General features: G+C 70.6%; 1 protein-coding gene across 1 annotated transcript; it reads right to left on the bottom strand.

Annotated features, from left to right (window-relative positions):
• Nucleotides 1-2,025: 2,025 nt before the first annotated feature.
• On the bottom strand, nt 2,026-15,773 carry RNF40 (ring finger protein 40). Its single transcript, XM_054177705.1, has 20 exons — nt 15,764-15,773; nt 14,304-14,458; nt 13,368-13,535; nt 12,791-12,899; nt 11,451-11,563; nt 10,922-11,068; nt 10,516-10,590; nt 9,841-9,960; nt 9,099-9,278; nt 8,551-8,686; nt 7,795-7,916; nt 7,413-7,482; nt 6,935-7,277; nt 6,461-6,578; nt 6,020-6,165; nt 4,990-5,206; nt 4,484-4,609; nt 3,719-3,859; nt 2,441-2,542; nt 2,026-2,206 (listed from the first exon to the last, which is right to left on the bottom strand). The coding sequence occupies exons 2-20, from the start codon at nt 14,448-14,450 to the stop codon at nt 2,030-2,032; spliced, it is 2,757 nt and encodes a 918-aa protein (XP_054033680.1). The 5' UTR covers nt 14,451-14,458; nt 15,764-15,773; the 3' UTR covers nt 2,026-2,029.
• Between the last annotated feature and the right edge of the window lie 73 nt (nt 15,774-15,846).

Raw genomic sequence — 15,846 nt, 5'->3', positions numbered from 1 at the left:
GTATAAAGCATCATAGACCAGTACAGCCCACCATAAACCAGTATGGAACAGTGTTGGGCCCCATATGGGACTGGTATGGACCAGTATGACCCAGTATGGGACCAGTAAGGAGCAGTAGAGGGGCTCCCAGTGCTCCCAGTGCTCCCAGCCTGGCTCCCAGTGCTCCCAGCCTGGCTCCCAGTGCTCCCAGTGCTCCCAGTGCTCCCAGTCCAGCTCCCAGTGCTCCCAGTCCGGCTCCCAGTGCTCCCAGTCCGGCTCCCAGTCAGTCATTAACTTGCCCCCAGTTCATTAATTGGGGGCCCAGGGCCCAGCCCCAGGGGGTTCTGAGTAAAGATTAACTGGGGGGGAGGGGGAGGGGAGGCTGGGGGGCAGCAAGGAAGCCTTGGGGAGGACTTGGGGGGCTGGGGGGGACAGATATGAGGCAGCTATAGTGTAGGAGAGGCACTTAGGGGGCAGTTATGGGGCAGGAGGGGGACTTGGGGGCAGAGGGGGCAGTTATGAAGCAGATATGGGGCAGGAGAGTCATCTATGGGGCAGGAGAGGCACCTATGGGGCAGGAGAGGCACCTATGGGGCAGAGGGGGCAGTTATAGGGCAGCTATGGGGCAGGAGAGGCACTTAGGGGGCAGTTACAGGGCAGGAGGGGGACTCAGGGGGCAGAGGGGACAGTTATGGAGCAGGAGAGGGACTTAGGGGGCAGTTATGGAGCAGCTATAGGGCAGGAGAAGCACTTGTGGGGCAGGGACGGGGCAGAGGGGGGCAGTTGGGGGTCACTCACCCACAGGCCTATGGCCAGAACCAGGCCGAAGTAGCCTCCGATGACCCCCAGGTCCCAGGGGTTGACAGCAGCTCCTCCCTGCCCCATAGAATCCAGCCCCATAGATCCCATCCCAGCAGATCCCAGCCCCACAGGTCCCAGCCCAACAAGTGATCTCTCCCCACTGCCCCACAGGATCTCTGGGGTGGGACACCCCCCCCAAGACGTCAGGGCCCTGCCCCCCAATTGGCTTCGCTTGGCTGCCCCACAGCTGACCTTGCTGGACTCTGCCCCACAGCTTCCTGCCCCACACCTCCCCCCCTCCCCCCAAGATCACTGCCCCATAGCTCCCAGCTATAGGGATTCCAGCCCTACAGCTCCCTGCCCCATGGATTCCAGCCCTATAGATCTCTGCCCCACAGATCCTGCCCCAGTCTGCCTCCCACTGCTGTTCCCTCGCTGCTGGGGTTCTGCTGTTGCCCCTTTAAGGCTCCCTGTGGGCCCCACCCCCAGCGTCGCCGCTTTAAGAGGCGATAGGGATCCAAGGCTGGCTCCCAGTCTGGCTCCCAGCGCTCCCAGTCCCTTCCCAGTGCTCCCAGTTTGCCCCCTCTGTCCCCGCCCACTCCCTGCTCTCCACCAATCAGAGGCAGCTATGCCCTCCAAAGCTCTTTATTGGGTAGGGGAGGGCCAGGGGAACCAATCAGAGGGCACCGAGGGGCACCCAAGGGTGGGGGGGGGTGCCAGAAGGAGGTCAGGGGGAACCCAGGAGGTCAACCAAGCCAACACAAAGCCCCTGGAGGGTCCCCAAGTTGCCTTGGAGGCATCTCCAAGACCTTCTGGTGGCATAGAGGACCAGTGGGTGGCATTGGAAGGCCCTTGGGAGGTCAACGAGACCCAAGGTTGACCATGGGTTGGGTTGGGTTGGGTTGGGTCAGATTGGATTGAGTCGGGTTGGGTTGGGTCAGGTTGGGCGGGGTTGGGTTGGGTGGGGTGGGGTGGGTTGGGTCAGGTTGGGTTGGGTCAGGTTGCGTTGGGTCAGGTTGGGCAGGGTCGGGTTGGGTGGGGTGGGTGGGGTCAGGTTGGGTTGGGTCAGGTTGGGTTGGGTCAGGTTGGGCGGGGTGGGGTTGGGCGGGGTCGGGTTGGGCGGGTCGGGTGGGGTTGGGCGGGGTCGGGTTGGGCAGGGTCAGGTCGGGTCGGGTCGGGGTTGGGCGGGGTGGGGTTGGGCGGGGTCGGGTCAGGTCGGGCGGGGCGGGGCGGGGCAGGGCGGGGCCCCTCAGCTGATGTAGACCCTGTGGAAGTCGTGGGCCCCGAAGGCGGCGTTGCACTTGGGGCACTTGCGCTGCCGCGTGTCGTAGCGACTCTTGACGCACTCGAAGCAGAAGACGTGGAAGCACTTGGTCAGCACCGCGTCCTTCTTGCGCGCGTTGCAGCAGGGGCAGGTCAGCCGCGCCTGCGGGGGGCGCCCTGCTCAGCGCCGCCCGGGGCCGAGCTCTGGAGGGGCCGAAGGCCTCCAACCGCACTCAGAGGGCTCCGGAGGGCTCTTAAGGGACCTCCGATCCCACCCGAGGCCGCCCTGAGGGCCTCCGAACCCCACCCAGGGATCTACGCTTCCGAGCTCCTCCAAGGCCACCCAAGGGTCCCCCCAGGGCCCCCCAGGGCCCCCCAGGGCCCCCCAGGTCCCCACCCTGTACTCCTTGATCTCCTCCTGCAGGATCTGGTCGGCGTCGGCGTAGACCTCAACCTTCCTCTGCTTCTCCAGCTTCCGGCGCAGCCGAGACAGCTCCTCCTGGGGGGGCACAGGGACCCTCTAGATCCCCTGGGGATCCCCTATCGATCCCCTGCAGATCCCCATGGGTCCCCCACAGATCCCACAGGAGTTGCCTATGGATCCCCCATGGATTCCCTTGTAATCCCTCTAGGAATCCCCTACGGACTCTCCACAGATCCCCTGTGGATCCCCAGTGGATCCCCTGTGGGCCCCCTATGGATTCCTCTATGGGTTCCCACTGGATCCTCTATGTACTTCCTGGGGACTCTGTATGGATCCCCTACAGATCCCCAATGGAACCCCTACAGATCCCTATGGATCCCTCTAGGGATTCCCTATGGATCCCCAACAGGTCCCTAAGGGTTGCCAATGGATCTCCTGTAGATTCCCTATGGGGCAGCTATAGATCCCCTAGAGATCCCTTATAGATTTCCCTGGGCATTCCCTATCAATCTCCTATGGATTCCCTATGGATCTTGTGTGGGTTCCCTATGGGGCCCCCTAGGGATCCCCTATGATGTCCCAAGGGATCCCCTATGGATCCCCAAGCGATCCCCTATGGAACCCCCACGGCATCCCCTGTGGCCTCTCTATGGATCCCCCAGGGATTCCCTATGGATTCCCTATAGATCCTCCATGGATTCCCCCAACAGATCTCTATGGACCCCCAATGGATCACCTGGAGAGCCTCTATGGACCTAACCCCTCCCAGCCCCTCCCAATCCCCCCCCCGCCCCTCCCAATCCCCCCCAGCCCCTCCCAATCCCTTCCCAATCCCCTCCCAGCCCCTCCCAATCCCCCCCAGCCCCTCCCAGCCCCTCCCAATCCCCCCCAGCCCCTCCCAATCCCCCCCAGCCCCTCCCAATCCCCTCCCAATCCCCTCCCAGCCCCTCCCAATCCCCCCCAGTGCCCCCCCAGCCCCTCCCAATCCCCCCCAGCCCCTCCCAGCCCCTCCCAATCCCCCCCAGTCCCGCCCAATCCCCCCCAGCCCCTCCCAATCCCCTCCCAATCCCCTCCCAGCCCCTCCCAATCCCCTCCCATCCCCTCCCAGCCCCTCCCAATCCCCTCCCAGCTCCTCCCAGCCCCTCCCAATCCCCCCCCAGCCCCTCCCAATCCCCTCCCAGCCCCTCCCAGTCCCTCCCAGCCCCTCCCAGCCCCCCCCAATCCCCCCCAGCCCCCCAGCCCCCGCCCTGCCTGGGCTCGTTTCAGGCTCAGGGACTCCTTCTCCTTGGCCGCTTGGTTCTCGGCGGCGCAGGCCTGCAGCTCCCTCAGCCTGGCCTGGACGTGTTCCCCCTGGGCACGCAGGTCCTCGGCCAGCTGGGCAGCCTCCACCGCCTGGGGGGACAGCCCCACGGGGGCACCGCTCAGGGGAGGCCACCAGGGGGCAGCCAGGGGTCAAGCAGAGGCCACCAGGAGCCAGCGTGGCCACCGAGGGCCAACATGGCCACCGCGGTCAAGCAGAGGTCAAGAAGGTTAAGTGGTCATGAAGGAGGTCAATCAGAGGTCAGTGAGGTCAAGCAGTGGTCACCAGGAGCCAGCAAGGTCACCAGGAGCCAGCGTGGCCACCAGGAGCCAGCGTGGCCACCAGGAGCCAGCGTGGCCACCAGGAGCCAGCGTGGCCACCAGGGTCAAGCAGAAGTCAGTGAGGTCAAGCAATGGTCAGGGAGGCCAAGCAGAGGTTAAGGAGGTCAACCAGAGGCCAAGGACATCAAGAGGTGGTCAAGGAGGTCAAACAGAGATCAAGAAGGTCAATCAATGATCAAAGAGATCAAGCAGAGGTCAGGAAGGTCAAGCAGAGGTCAAGGAGGCCAAGCAGAGGTCAAGGAGGCCAAGCAGAGGTCAAGGAGAAGCTCCCTGAGCCATGGCTCCAAGCTGGGAGCCGGCAGCAGGCTCCTGGAGCTCTCCTGGGGAAGGTCCAAGGGTGGTGGCCACCACTTGGGTGACCTCCTTGCCACCAACCTTCCTCTTGTTGAGCTCCAGGGCCTGGGAGCGCAGGGCCAGCTCCTTCTCCACGGCGGCCAAGCTGCTCTGGAGGCCTCTCTCCTTCTCCTCCAGCTTCTGCACCACCAGCAGCTGGGCATCCACCTGGGGACAGCCGACAGGGGAGCATCACCTTGGGCCTGGAGGTCATCACCTTGGGCCTGGAGGTCAACATGGACCTGGACATCTGGGTCCCACCTGGCCCTAATGCCTGGGCTCCACCTGGAGCTTCATGGGGAGGACCTTCTCCACCACCCCAACCTTCTGAGGCCCTCCTGGACCTCCTCAAGGTCTCCAGAACCTTCTCCATCTCCCCAACCTCCTCCTGGTCTCCAATCCTTTAACCTTCTCCTGGCCACCTGAGGCCTTCTCAAGATCTCAGCAACCTTCTCCCCCTCCCCAGCCTCCTGCTGGCCTCCAGCTCCCTTTAACCTCCCTCCTCCTCCTGCCCACCCGAGGCCCTCCGGGGCCTCCTCAGCCCTCACCTGGGCCTTGAGGGCCAGGACCTGCTCGGCCAGCTCGTCCTTCTCCTCCCTCAGCAGCTTGTGGATCTGGTTGGCCTTGATCCTCTCGGACATCAGCTTGAAGTTGGCGTCGTCCTTCTCGCGCAGCTGCTGCAGCAGCCTCAGGTTCTGCTCCTGCATGTCCTCGAAGGCCTGGCCGGTGACGTCCATCTCCGACAGCAGAGCCTCCTCCTCCTGCCGGCCCACGGCGGGTCACGGGGGCGCGGCGTGGGGGCCGGCCTGGGGGCACTGCCGTGGGGACCCCGGCCTGGGGGCACTGCCATGGGGACCCTGGTGTGGGGGCACTGCCATGGGGACCCCGGCCTGGGGGCACTGCCATGGGGGCCCCGGCATGGGGACACTGCCACGGGGGCCTGGCGTGGGGGCACTGCCATGGGGACACTGCCACAGGGACCCCGGCCTGGGGGCACTGCCGTGGGGACCCCGGCCTGGGGGCACTGCCACGGGGGCCTGGCATGGGGGCACTGCCATGGGGACCCTGGCATGGGGGCACTGCCATAGGGGCCTGGTGTGGGGGCACTGCCGTGGGGACACTGCCATGGGGACCCCGGCATGGGGACACTGCCATAGGGACCCCGGCCTGGGGGCACTGCCACGGGGACCCCGGCGTGGGGACCCTGGCATGGGGACCCCAGTGTGGAGACCCTGGCATAGGGGCCCGGCATGGGGACACTGCCACAGGGACCCCGGCATGGGGGCCCGGCCTGGGGGCACTGCCATGGGGACCCTGCCACAGGACCCCAGCCTGGGGACCCCGGCATGGGGACACCACCAAGGGGCCACCACCACCTGCCCCACCCCTTCCTGTGTCCCCCAAGCCCCTTCCTGTTCCCCCCACCCACTTCCTGTCCCACTCCAGCCCCTTCCTGTGTCCCCACCAATCCTTTCCTGCCTCTGCCTCACCTTTTCCTGCCTCCCCCTTGCCCCTTCCTGCCCCCTCCCCACCCCTGCCCCGCCCGGCCCCGCCCGGCCCCGCCCCTGGCTCCCCTGCTTGGTGGCCGCCAGCTTGCGCTGCAGGTGCTCGATCTGCTCCTCGGCCTGGCGCAGCCTCCGCAGGGCCTCCTCGTCCGCCAGCTTCTTGCTCTCCCTCCTCTCCCTCTCCTCCAGCTCCCGCGCCCTGCAGCGCAGCTCCTCCGCCTGGGGCAGGGGGCAGGGGGCAGGGGGCAGGGGGCAGGGGGAGGTCAAAGAGGGAGGAGGAGTCAGGAGGTCAGGAGGAGGTCAAGGGAGGGGGGAAGGGGGCAGGAGGGATGGAGGAGGGCAGGGAGGAGGTTGGGAGGCAATGCAGGAGGTAAGGGAGGAGGTTAAGGAGGAAGAAGGTCAGGGAGGAGGTCAGGAGGAGGTCAAAGCGGGGAGAGGTCAGGGAGGGCAGGGGGTCAAAGGGTCAGGGAGGGCAGAGGGTCAAGGAGGAGGTCACGGAGGGGTCAGAGGTCACCTCGGCCTTGCTCTTCCTCTCGGCAGCCATCAGCTGCACTTTGTCTCTCTGCTCCTTGGGGGCAGATTTGTACATATCCAGCAGCAGCTTCATCTCCCTCTGGCTCTCCTGAGCCTTCCTATTGGACAGCAGGGAGGGCCCTCATTAGCATCTCATTTGCATATGCCCCCCCCCAGTCTCCAGAGGCACCGAAACAGCCCCAAAATCCCAGGGGATGGCTCCAAAACAGCCCCCCCAGGGCCCTCACTGCCCCCCAGGGCCCTCACTGCCCCCCCAGGGCCCTCACTGCCCCCCCCAGGACTCCCCCAGGGCCCCAGTTCCCTGCCCCCAGCCCCCCAGTAACCATCCCCAGGACCCCTCCCACCCTCCCCCAATCCCACAACCCCCTCAGGATCTCCCCCCCCCAACCACCCCCCCTGAGCCCCCCCCCCCCCCCTGAGCCCCGCCCCCCCCCCCCCCCAGCCCCCTCCTCACTTGAGCTCAGCCCTGAGCTGCTTCAGCAGCTCTGAGTCCTTCTTCTTGGGCTCCTCCTGGGGGGGTCCTGCCCCTGCCCCTCCCCCCCCCCCTCCCCCTCCCCCCTTGGGCCTCTCCCGGGGGGGCCTCTCCCGCTCCCTGTCCCGCGATTGGCTGGGCCGGGGAGGGGGCGGGGTCGGGGGCGGCTCCTTCGCCCGGGGGGGCGGAGCTTGGGCCGGGGGAGGGCCGAGGGGCGCCGGGGGCGGGGCGCTGGGGGCGGGGGGCGGGGCCCCAGCCGAGTCCTCCTCTTCCGTTGGGCGGCGCTGGGGAGGGGCTTCCGCGGCGGCCAATGAGGAGGGAGGAGCTTTGGGGTCGGGGGGGGCGGGGCCCGAGGGGGCTCCGCCCTCTTCTTCCTTGATGGGGGCGGGGCCTGGGGCGCTGCCCGCTGTGGGATTGGTCTCTTCTGGGGGCGGGGCGGAGGCGGCGGCGGCGGAGGAGCTGATTGGAGGAGGAGGAGGGGGCGGGGCGCTGGCGGTGGGGGGTGGAGCCCCACTGGCCTGGAGGCGGAGCTAAGGGGGAGGAATCAGAGTCAGGGCAGCCAATGACAGTGCCCCTTTGAGAGCCTCTCCCCTCCCCCTGTCCCACCCCCCTCCAGCCCAGCTCTCCACCAATGGCGGCGCCCCGTGGAGGCCACACCCCTCTCAAGCCCCACCCATCCCTCAACCAATGGCGTTGCCCCTTTAAGGCCACACCCACTCAAGCCCCACCCCAGCTCCAACCACATCAAGCCTCTCAGGCTCTGCCCTCTTAAGCCCCTCCCCCTGGAGCCCCACCCACACTCCCCCTTCGAGCTCTGGCCCCGCCCCCGGGGCCCCGCCCACCTTGCTGATCTCGCCCTGCACCTCCCGCAGCTTCCTCTTGTAGCGCTGCACATCTCCCTTCAGCTGGTGGTTGTGGTTCTGCAGGCTGCTGATCAGGTGTCTCATCTCCCTGTTGATTGGCCCTGGCAGGGGCGGGGGGCGGGGCCTCAGCCTCCCCTCCAATCAGCTGCACGCAGCCAACCTCCCCTGCCCCGCCTGGGAGGGGCTTGAGGGTGGCTGGGAAGCAGCTCAGGGGGAGCCCAGGGTGGGGGTCAGGAGGAGCCTCCCAGAGCACCCAAGGGAGCAGAGAGCACAGGAGACCCCCAGGCGGGGGAGGGGATGAAGGGAGGGGGGAGGGAGGGGGAGGGGAGACCCAGGGAGGGGGAGAGGATGCCCAGGGTGGGGAGGGGATGCCTGGGGGGCGGAGGGGATGGAGAGGGAGGGGATGGAGAGGGAGGGCACCCAGGGTGGGGCTGGGCACCCCAGGGAGGGGCAGGGCACCCAGGCAGGGTGAGGGCACCCCGGGTGGGGCAGGGCACCCTGGGGCGGGGCAGGGCACCCAGGCAGGGGTGGGGCACCCCAGGGAGGGGCAGGGCACCCCAGGGAGGGGCAGGGCGAGGGCACCCTGGGAGGGGCAGGGCAGCCAGGGAGGGGCAGGGCACACTCAGGGTGGGGCAGGGCACCCCAGGGTGGGGCAGGGCACCCCAGGGCGGGGCGGGGCACCCCAGGGCGGGGCAGGGCACCCCAGGGCGGGGCGGGGCAGCCAGCTTCACCCACCTGCCTGCTCGTTGGCCGCCAGGTTCTGCTCGAACTCGATGCGCAGCAGCTCGTACTCCTTCCGCACCTGCGCCAGGGAATCCTCCAGCTGGATGACCTCAGTGCGCAGCCGCTTCTGAGCGCCCAGCTCCGCGCTCTGCCGGGGCGGGGGGCGGGGAGGGGGGCAGGGAGGGGGAAGGAGGGATCAGGAAGGGGCAGGAGGGAACAGAGAGGACAAGGAGTTGGCCACCAGGACTTCCACTGTGAGCTCCAAGGCCTCCAGAATGCTCTGCACCACCTCCCCCAGGACCTCTGGGCCCTGAAGTCCTCCTTGGTTGACCTCCAGGACCTCCCCCACGGCCTTGAGCCCCCCCAGCCCCCACCCTGGTTGGCCACTGTGCCCTCCAAGGCCTCCCAGAGCTCTGCTGTGCCCTCAGCCCCTCCATGGTGAGCCCCAGGCCCTGCCTGCCCCCAGCCCCTAGGCCCTGCCTGCCCCCAGCCCCCCCTAGGCCCTGCCTGCCCCCAGCCCCTAGGCCCTGCCTGCCCCCAGCCCCCAGCCCCAGCCCCACCTCCATGTGCTCGATGTGCCTCAGGTGGCTGTTCTTGGTGGCCAGCAGGAGGCCTCTGGCCTCATCCAGCTGGGTCTTGACCTGGAGGCTCTCGTGGTAGAGCAGTGAGAACTGGGACTGCAGCACCTTGTACTCCAGGGCCTCCTTCACTGCCTCCTCGGGCAGGGACCTCAGGGCCACCTGCAGGGCGCAGCCCAGGGGGGCTCAGGGGGGGCTCAGGTGCCCTGGGGGCTGCACCACCCCCTGGGGGCTCCAGCAGGGCCCCAGGAGCCCTCCCCAGCCCCTGCTGCTGGCCCCCAGCAGCTCCAGCAGGGCCTGGAGGAGCTTCAGGGAAGCTTAGCTGACCGCCAGGAGCCTTGGGACCCCCCCTGGGACCCCCACCAGGAGCCCTGGGACCCCCCCTGGGACCCCCCCTGTGGCCCCTGGAACCCCCACCAGGACCCCTGGGACCCCTCCTGGGACCCCCACCAGGAGCCCTGGGACCCCCCCTGGGACACCCACCAGGAGCCCTGGGACCCCCCCCTGGGACCCCCACCAGGAGCCCTGAGACCCCCCCTGGGACCCCCACCAGGAGCCCTGGGACCCCTGGGACCCCCCCTGGGACCCCTGGGCCCCCCCCCACGCCCTCCAGAGCCTCCACCCCGAGCTCCAGGCCTTCCCCTGGGGCCTCTCAGAGGTGCAGGAGGGCTCCGGGGCCCTGCAGGGCCTCCTCCCCGCGCCCCCCAGCGCCCCCCAGCGGCACCTTGAGGCCCTGCTGCCTCCTGACCGCCTGCTGGAGCTCCTGCTGCAGCTTCTCCAGCTCTGCCATGCGGCTGTTGGCCAACTCCTGCTGGCTCTCCAGCTCCGCGTTCAGCATCTCGAACTGTGGGGCAAGGGCTGGCACCTGGGCACCCTGGCACCCCTGGGCGACCCTGGGTGACCCCTGGGCGACCCCTGGGAACCCCTGGGCGACCCTGGGTGACCCTGGGCGACCCCTGGGAACCCCTGGGAACCCCCTGGGCACCCCTGGGCGACCCCTGGGAACCCCTGGGCGACCCTGGGCGACCCTGGGCGACCCTGGGCGACCCTGGGCGACCCTGGGTGACCCCTGGGCGACCCTGGGCGACCCCTGGGAACCCCCTGGGCACCCTGGCACCCCTGGGTGACCCTGGGCACCCCTGGGTGACCCTGGGCACCCCTGGGCGACCCCCTGGCCACCCCCACCAAAGCCTCCCCAGCTGCCACCAAGGTGCTCAGATGGCTTCAGCCCCACCCAGGGGGATCCAAACCCTCCCAAGGGGACCCCAGACCCTCCCCAGCTGCCACCCAGGGGACCCCAGACCCTCCCCAGCTGCCACCCAGGGGACCCCAGACCCTCCCCAGCTGCCACCCAGGGGACCCAGCTGTCCCCAAGCCCCCCCCAGCTCCCCCCCAGTACCTTCTGCATGCTGAGAGTGATTTGACCTCCCTGGAAGCCTCCAGAGCTGCCGGAGCCATAGGAGCCTGAGGCCAGCTGGGGACAGAGAGAGCTGGGGGCAGGCTGGGGGCAGGCTGGGGGCAGGTCCCACCCCCAGGAGCCTCTACCCCCCAGGCAGTGCCCCCCAGGCTCAGTGCCCCCCAGGCTCAGTGCCCCCCAGGCTCAGTTCCCACCCCAGGCTCAGTGCCCCCCAGGTCAGTGCCCCCAGGCAGTGCCCCCCAGGTCAGTGCCCACCCCAGGTCAGTGCCCCCCAGGTCAGTGCCCCCCAGGCAGTGCCCCCCAGGCTCAGTGGCCCCCAGGTCAGTGCCCCCCAGGCAGTGCCCCCCAGGCTCAGTGCCCCCAGGCAGTGCCCCCAGGCAGTGCCCACCTGCTCCAGGGCCTCAGCCAGCAGCCTGTCCAGCCTGCCCTCGCGCTTGCGCCGCTTGGCACTGTCCCACTGCAGCCCCTCCAGCGTGGTGCCCATCTCCAGCACCTTGGTCTCAGCGGTGCCAGCCTTGTCCTGCAGCTCTGCCAGCTGCCAGCGGGCAGGGAGGGCACCAGGGGTCAGGGAGGGCACCCAGGGGGGGTCAGGGAGGGCACCCAGGGGGTCAGGGAGGGCACCAGGGGGGGTCAGGGGTCAGGGAGGGCACCCAGGGGGCACCAGGGGGCAGGGAGGGCACCCAGGGGGCCAGGGAGGGCACCCAGGGGGGGTCAGGGAGGGCACCCAGGGGGTCAGGGAGGGCACCAGGGGGGGTCAGGGGTCAGGGAGGGCACCCAGGGGGCCAGGGAGGGCACCCAGGGGGGTCAGGGGTCAGGGAGGGCACCCAGGGGGCAGCAGGGGGCAGGGAGGGCACCTAGGGGGGGTCAGGGAGGGCACCCAGGGGGCAGCAGGGGGCCCCTGGGGCCGGGGGCAGTACCTCCAGCGCCACCCTGTGGTGCTTCTCCTGCAGCTGCAGGGTGAGGTCCTGCAGCCGGCGGTGCTCTCGCAGCAGCTCTCGCAGCAGGGCCCTGCCCGGCTCCCCCAGCTCGCCTGCGGGGCAGGGGTCACCAGCAGGGCCTGCAGCCCCCTGCCCCCGGCCCTGCCCACCCCCTGCCACCCCCCAGCACCCCCGGGGTGCCCCCAGGCCCTGCCCACCCCCTGCCACCCCCCAGCACCCCCGGGGTGCCCCCAGACCCTGCCCAGACCCTCCCATCCCCCCTCACCCCCTCCCCATCCCCTTCCATCCCCTCCCCTCCCTTCCCTACCCCCTCCCCACCCCCTCCCATCCCTTCCCACCCTCCCAGCGCCCCCAGGGTGCCCCCAGAGTGCCCCCAGACCCTCCCCAGACCCTCCCCACCCCCTCCCATCCCCCCTCACCCCCTCCCCATCCCCTCCTATCCCCTCCCCATCCCTCCCATCCCCTCTCCTCCCTTCCCTACCCCCTCCCCACCCCCTCCCATCCCCCCCTCACCCTCTCCCCCTCCCCTCCTACCCCCTCCCCACCTAACCCTAACCCCTTCCTTCCCCCTCCCCCCCTCCCCTCCCCTCCCCCCTGCTCACCGCTGCCCACCAGCCTGGCCCCCAGCTCGTGTGCCCTGCGGTGTGCCCCTGCCAGGGCCTCCACCAGCCTGGCCACGGCCAGGGGGGCGAAGCTGAGGCTGCTGCAGGCCCCCCCGGCCCCCCCCCGGCTCAGGGTGGCCACGAAGGAGGCCACAGCAGGGCCCCCGGGGGGGCAGGGCGGGGGGGGGCCCGGGGGGGGGGCCCGGGGCAGGCCCAGGCCAAGGCTCTGCTGGGGAGGGAAAGGAGCAGGAGGGGTCCCAGGGTCAGCAGGGGGGGTCCTAGGGCCCCCCCCAGGGCCCCCCCTGAGCCCCCCCCAGTGCCTCCCAGTGCCCTCCAGTGCCCCCCCAGTGCTCCCAGCTGCACCCCCAGTGACCCCAGTGCCCCCCCAGTGCCTCCCAGGGCCCCCCCCGTGCCCCTCCAGGGCCCCCCCAGTGCCTGCAAGTGCCCCCCCAGGGCCCCACAGTGCCCCCCCATACCCCCCCCGTGCCCCTCCAGGGCCCCCCCAGTGCCTGCAAGTGCCCCCCCAGGGCCCCCCAGTGCCTCCCAGGGCCCCCCCAGTGACTCCCAGTACCTCCCCAGTGCCCCCCAGTGCTCCCAGCTGCCCCCAGCTGCCCCCTTCCCTCCCCCCCCCCCACTCACCCCTCCTCTCCTGCCCCTCTCCTTCCCCGGGGGGGTTTGGGGGGGGCTGGGTTGGGGTCGGGGGGGGTTGGGCCCCGCCCCCCCCTTCTGGCCGAGGTTCTGGGGGGGGGTCCCCGGCGGGGGGGGCCGGGGGGGCTGCCCCCTCCCCTTCATAGTGGCACAGCAGGGCCTGGAGCTCAGCATCCAGCTGGGGGGGAGGAAGGGGGGAGAGGGTCAGGGGGGGCTTTGGTGTCCCCAAGGGTCACCCAGAGACACCCAGGAGGTGCCCAGGGGGTGCCCAGGGGGCGCCCAGGGTCGCCCAGGGGTGGCCAGGGGGTGCCCGGGGGGGGGTGCCTGGGCGGGGGGGGTGCCCGGGGGGGTGGCCTAGGAGGTGCCCAAGGAGTGCCCAGGCAGTGTGCCCAGGGGGTGGTGGCCAGGAGGTGCCCAGGGGTCGCCCAGCATCGCCCAGAGACACCCAGGGGGTGGCCAGGGGTCACCCAGAGACACCCAGGGGTCGCCCAGGGGTCACCCAGAGACACCCAGGGGTCACCCAGGGGTCCCCAGCATCGCCCAGGGGTCACCCAGGGGTCGCCCAGAGACACCCAGGGGTCGCCCAGGGGTCACCCAGAGACACCCAGGGGTCCCCCAGGCTCCCCAGGGTCCCCAGGGCGCCCACCCGCGCCCAGGAGCCGTTGACCAGCAGCAGGGTTTCGTCGTCGGTCGCCTGCCGCTTCTCCAGCTTCTCGATGCGCTCCCGGAGCTCATCCTCGGCTGCCTGCCGCTGCTCCAGGCGCTCGGCCAGCTTCTTGTTGCGGAACTGCAGCACCTTCAGATCCATCTCCTCCTGCGGGGGGCGGCGCTCAGCCCTGCCGCCGGGGGCTGACCGCCACGGGACCCCCAACCGCCCCCTGGGACCCCCAACTGCCCCCCGGGACCCCCAACTGCCCCCCGGGACCCCCAACCGCCCCCCCGGGGCCTGACTGCCCCCCGGGACCCCGACCGCCCCCGGGACCCCCAACCGCCCCCCGGGACCCCCAACTGCCCCCCCGGGAGCCCCAACCGCCCCCCGGGACCCCCAACTGCCCCCCCGGGACCCCGACCGCCCCCCGGGACCCCAACCGCCCCCCGGGACCCCCCGGGACCCCAACTGCCCCCCGGGACCCCAACTGCCCCCTGGGACCCCCCAGGACCCCAACCGCCCCCCGGGACCCCCAACTGCCCCCTGGGACCCCCAACGCCCCCCGGGACCCCCAACTGCCCCCCGGGACCCCAACCGCCCCCCGGGACCCCAACCGCCCCCCAGGTCCCCCAGACACCCCCTGGGATCCCCAACTGCCCCCAGCCACCCCCCAGGGCACCCTCAACCACCCCCCACCAAGGCACGCCCTGGGTCCCCCAGACACCCCCCAGGACCCCCAACCACCCCCAGACACCCCCTGGGATCCCCAAGGCCACCTTTGGCCTCCCCCAGCCCCCCTCAGGTGTCCCCAGCCCCCGCCCCACCCCTCCCCAGCTGGCCCCGCCCCCGCCCCGCCCCGCCCCAGCTGGCCCCGCCCCCGCCCCGCCCCTCCCCAGCCGGCCCCGCCCCGCCCCGCCCCGCCCCCCCGCTCACGGTGGAGGAGATGCCGCCGAGCCGCAGGGGCTCGATCAGGGTGGTCGGAGGTTGCTCCTCCCGGGGAGGCTTCTTCTCGGGGGGGCCCCCCCCGGAGGGACCCCCCCCGGCCTCGGGGGGACCTCGCTTGGAGCCGGCCAGGGACATGCTGGGGCCTGGGGGGGGGCAGGGCACAGCGAGAGGAGTGAGGGGGGAGGGGCTGGGGGATAGGGGGGGGAACAGAGCAGGGGAGGGGAGGGGAGGGGAGAGAGGAGGAGGGGGAGGAGAGAAAGGGGGAGGGGGAGACGGGGGGGGGGGGAACAGGGGGGAGAGAAGGACAGAGAGGAGCTGGGAGAGAGGGGAGAGGGAATGGAGGGGGAGGGGGAAGGGGGAGAGGGGAGGGGGAGAGGGGAGAACAGAGAGGGGGATTGGGGGCACAGGGAACAGGGGAGAGGGTGAAAGAGGATTGGGGGGGACACAGGGGTGAGGGGGGAGAGGGACCAGAGGGGATGGGGAGCAGGGAGAGTGGACAGGGGGGATGGGGGCCTGGGCCGGGGGGGGGACAGAGTGCAACAGGGGTTGGGGGAGACAGAGGGGATGGGGGGCAGGGGGGGGATGGGGGGCAAGGGGGGAACAGGAGGGAGAGGAGAAGGGGGAGGGTCTATGGGGGGGCACTAGGGTGGGGGATGGGGAGGGGGAATGGGGGACCCGGGGGGGATGTGGGGGAGCCACAGAGCACCTACAGCAGATAGGGAGAAGGCAATAAGGGGGGACAGGGACGGGGGGGGCTCAGGGACCCCGCAGGGGCAACAGGGGGAAAGAGGAGGAGTATGGAAGGGGACAAAAGGAGAGAGGGAAGGAGAAGGGGAACCCAGACAGGTCTGCAGCTGCCAATAGGGGGCGCTACAGGGGCTGCATAGGGATCTGTAAGGGTCTGTAGGAGCCCGCAGGTAGCGACAGGACTCTGCAGGGGCTCCACAGGGATCTATAGGGGCTCCACAGGGCTCCGTAGGGGTCCATAGGGCTCCATAGGGCTCCGTAGGGCTCTATAGGGCTCCGTAGGGGTCTAGAGGGGCCCACGGGGATCTATAGGGGCTCCACAGGGGTCCGTAGGGGTCTATAGGGTTCCGTAGGGGCCCAGGGGGATCTAGAGGGGCTCCACAGGGGTCTACAGGTGTCGGGCGGGGGGGCTAGAGGGGGCCGCAGGGCTCCGTGAGGCTCTCCCGCTGCACACCGAGGCCTGCAAGGCCTCCCCAGGCCTCCCCCTGAGCCGCCCCAGGCCCGGCCCAGCCCGGAGGCTTCGCCAGGCCGCGAGGCCGCACAGGGCCTGGCGGCTGCGAGGCCTCGCGGGGAGGCTGCGAGGCCGCCGCGGGGCCGCGGAGGGGTCCCTAGGGGTCTGTGGGTCCCGGGGGGGGGGCTCCGCAGGGGGCATTTGGGGAGGGGGATTCCGGGGAGGGTCTCCGGGCCCGGCCGCTCCTCACCCTGCGCCGCCGCCGCTCTGCGCATGCGCCGCGCCCGGGCCCCGCCCGCCTGCGCGTGGCCATGGCAACGACGCAGCCAATCA

This window comes from Dryobates pubescens, chromosome 44 (genome assembly GCF_014839835.1).
Source record: "Dryobates pubescens isolate bDryPub1 chromosome 44, bDryPub1.pri, whole genome shotgun sequence".
NCBI classification, from domain to species: Eukaryota; Metazoa; Chordata; class Aves; order Piciformes; family Picidae; genus Dryobates; species Dryobates pubescens.
This window is presented reverse-complemented; position numbering and strand designations above follow the sequence as displayed.

Excerpts from the sequence above, each read along its gene's own strand:
- RNF40 (XM_054177705.1), bottom strand. The coding sequence starts at position 14,450 with ATGTCCCTGGCCGGCTCCAAGCGAGGTCCCCCCGAGGCCGGGGGGGGT. Across the intron at positions 13,536-14,303 it reads TCGGCGGCATCTCCTCCACC|GAGGAGATGGATCTGAAGGT; the intron begins GTGAGCGGGGGG and ends CGCCCCCCGCAG. Across the intron at positions 12,900-13,367 it reads TCAACGGCTCCTGGGCGCGG|CTGGATGCTGAGCTCCAGGC; the intron begins GTGGGCGCCCTG and ends CCTCCCCCCCAG.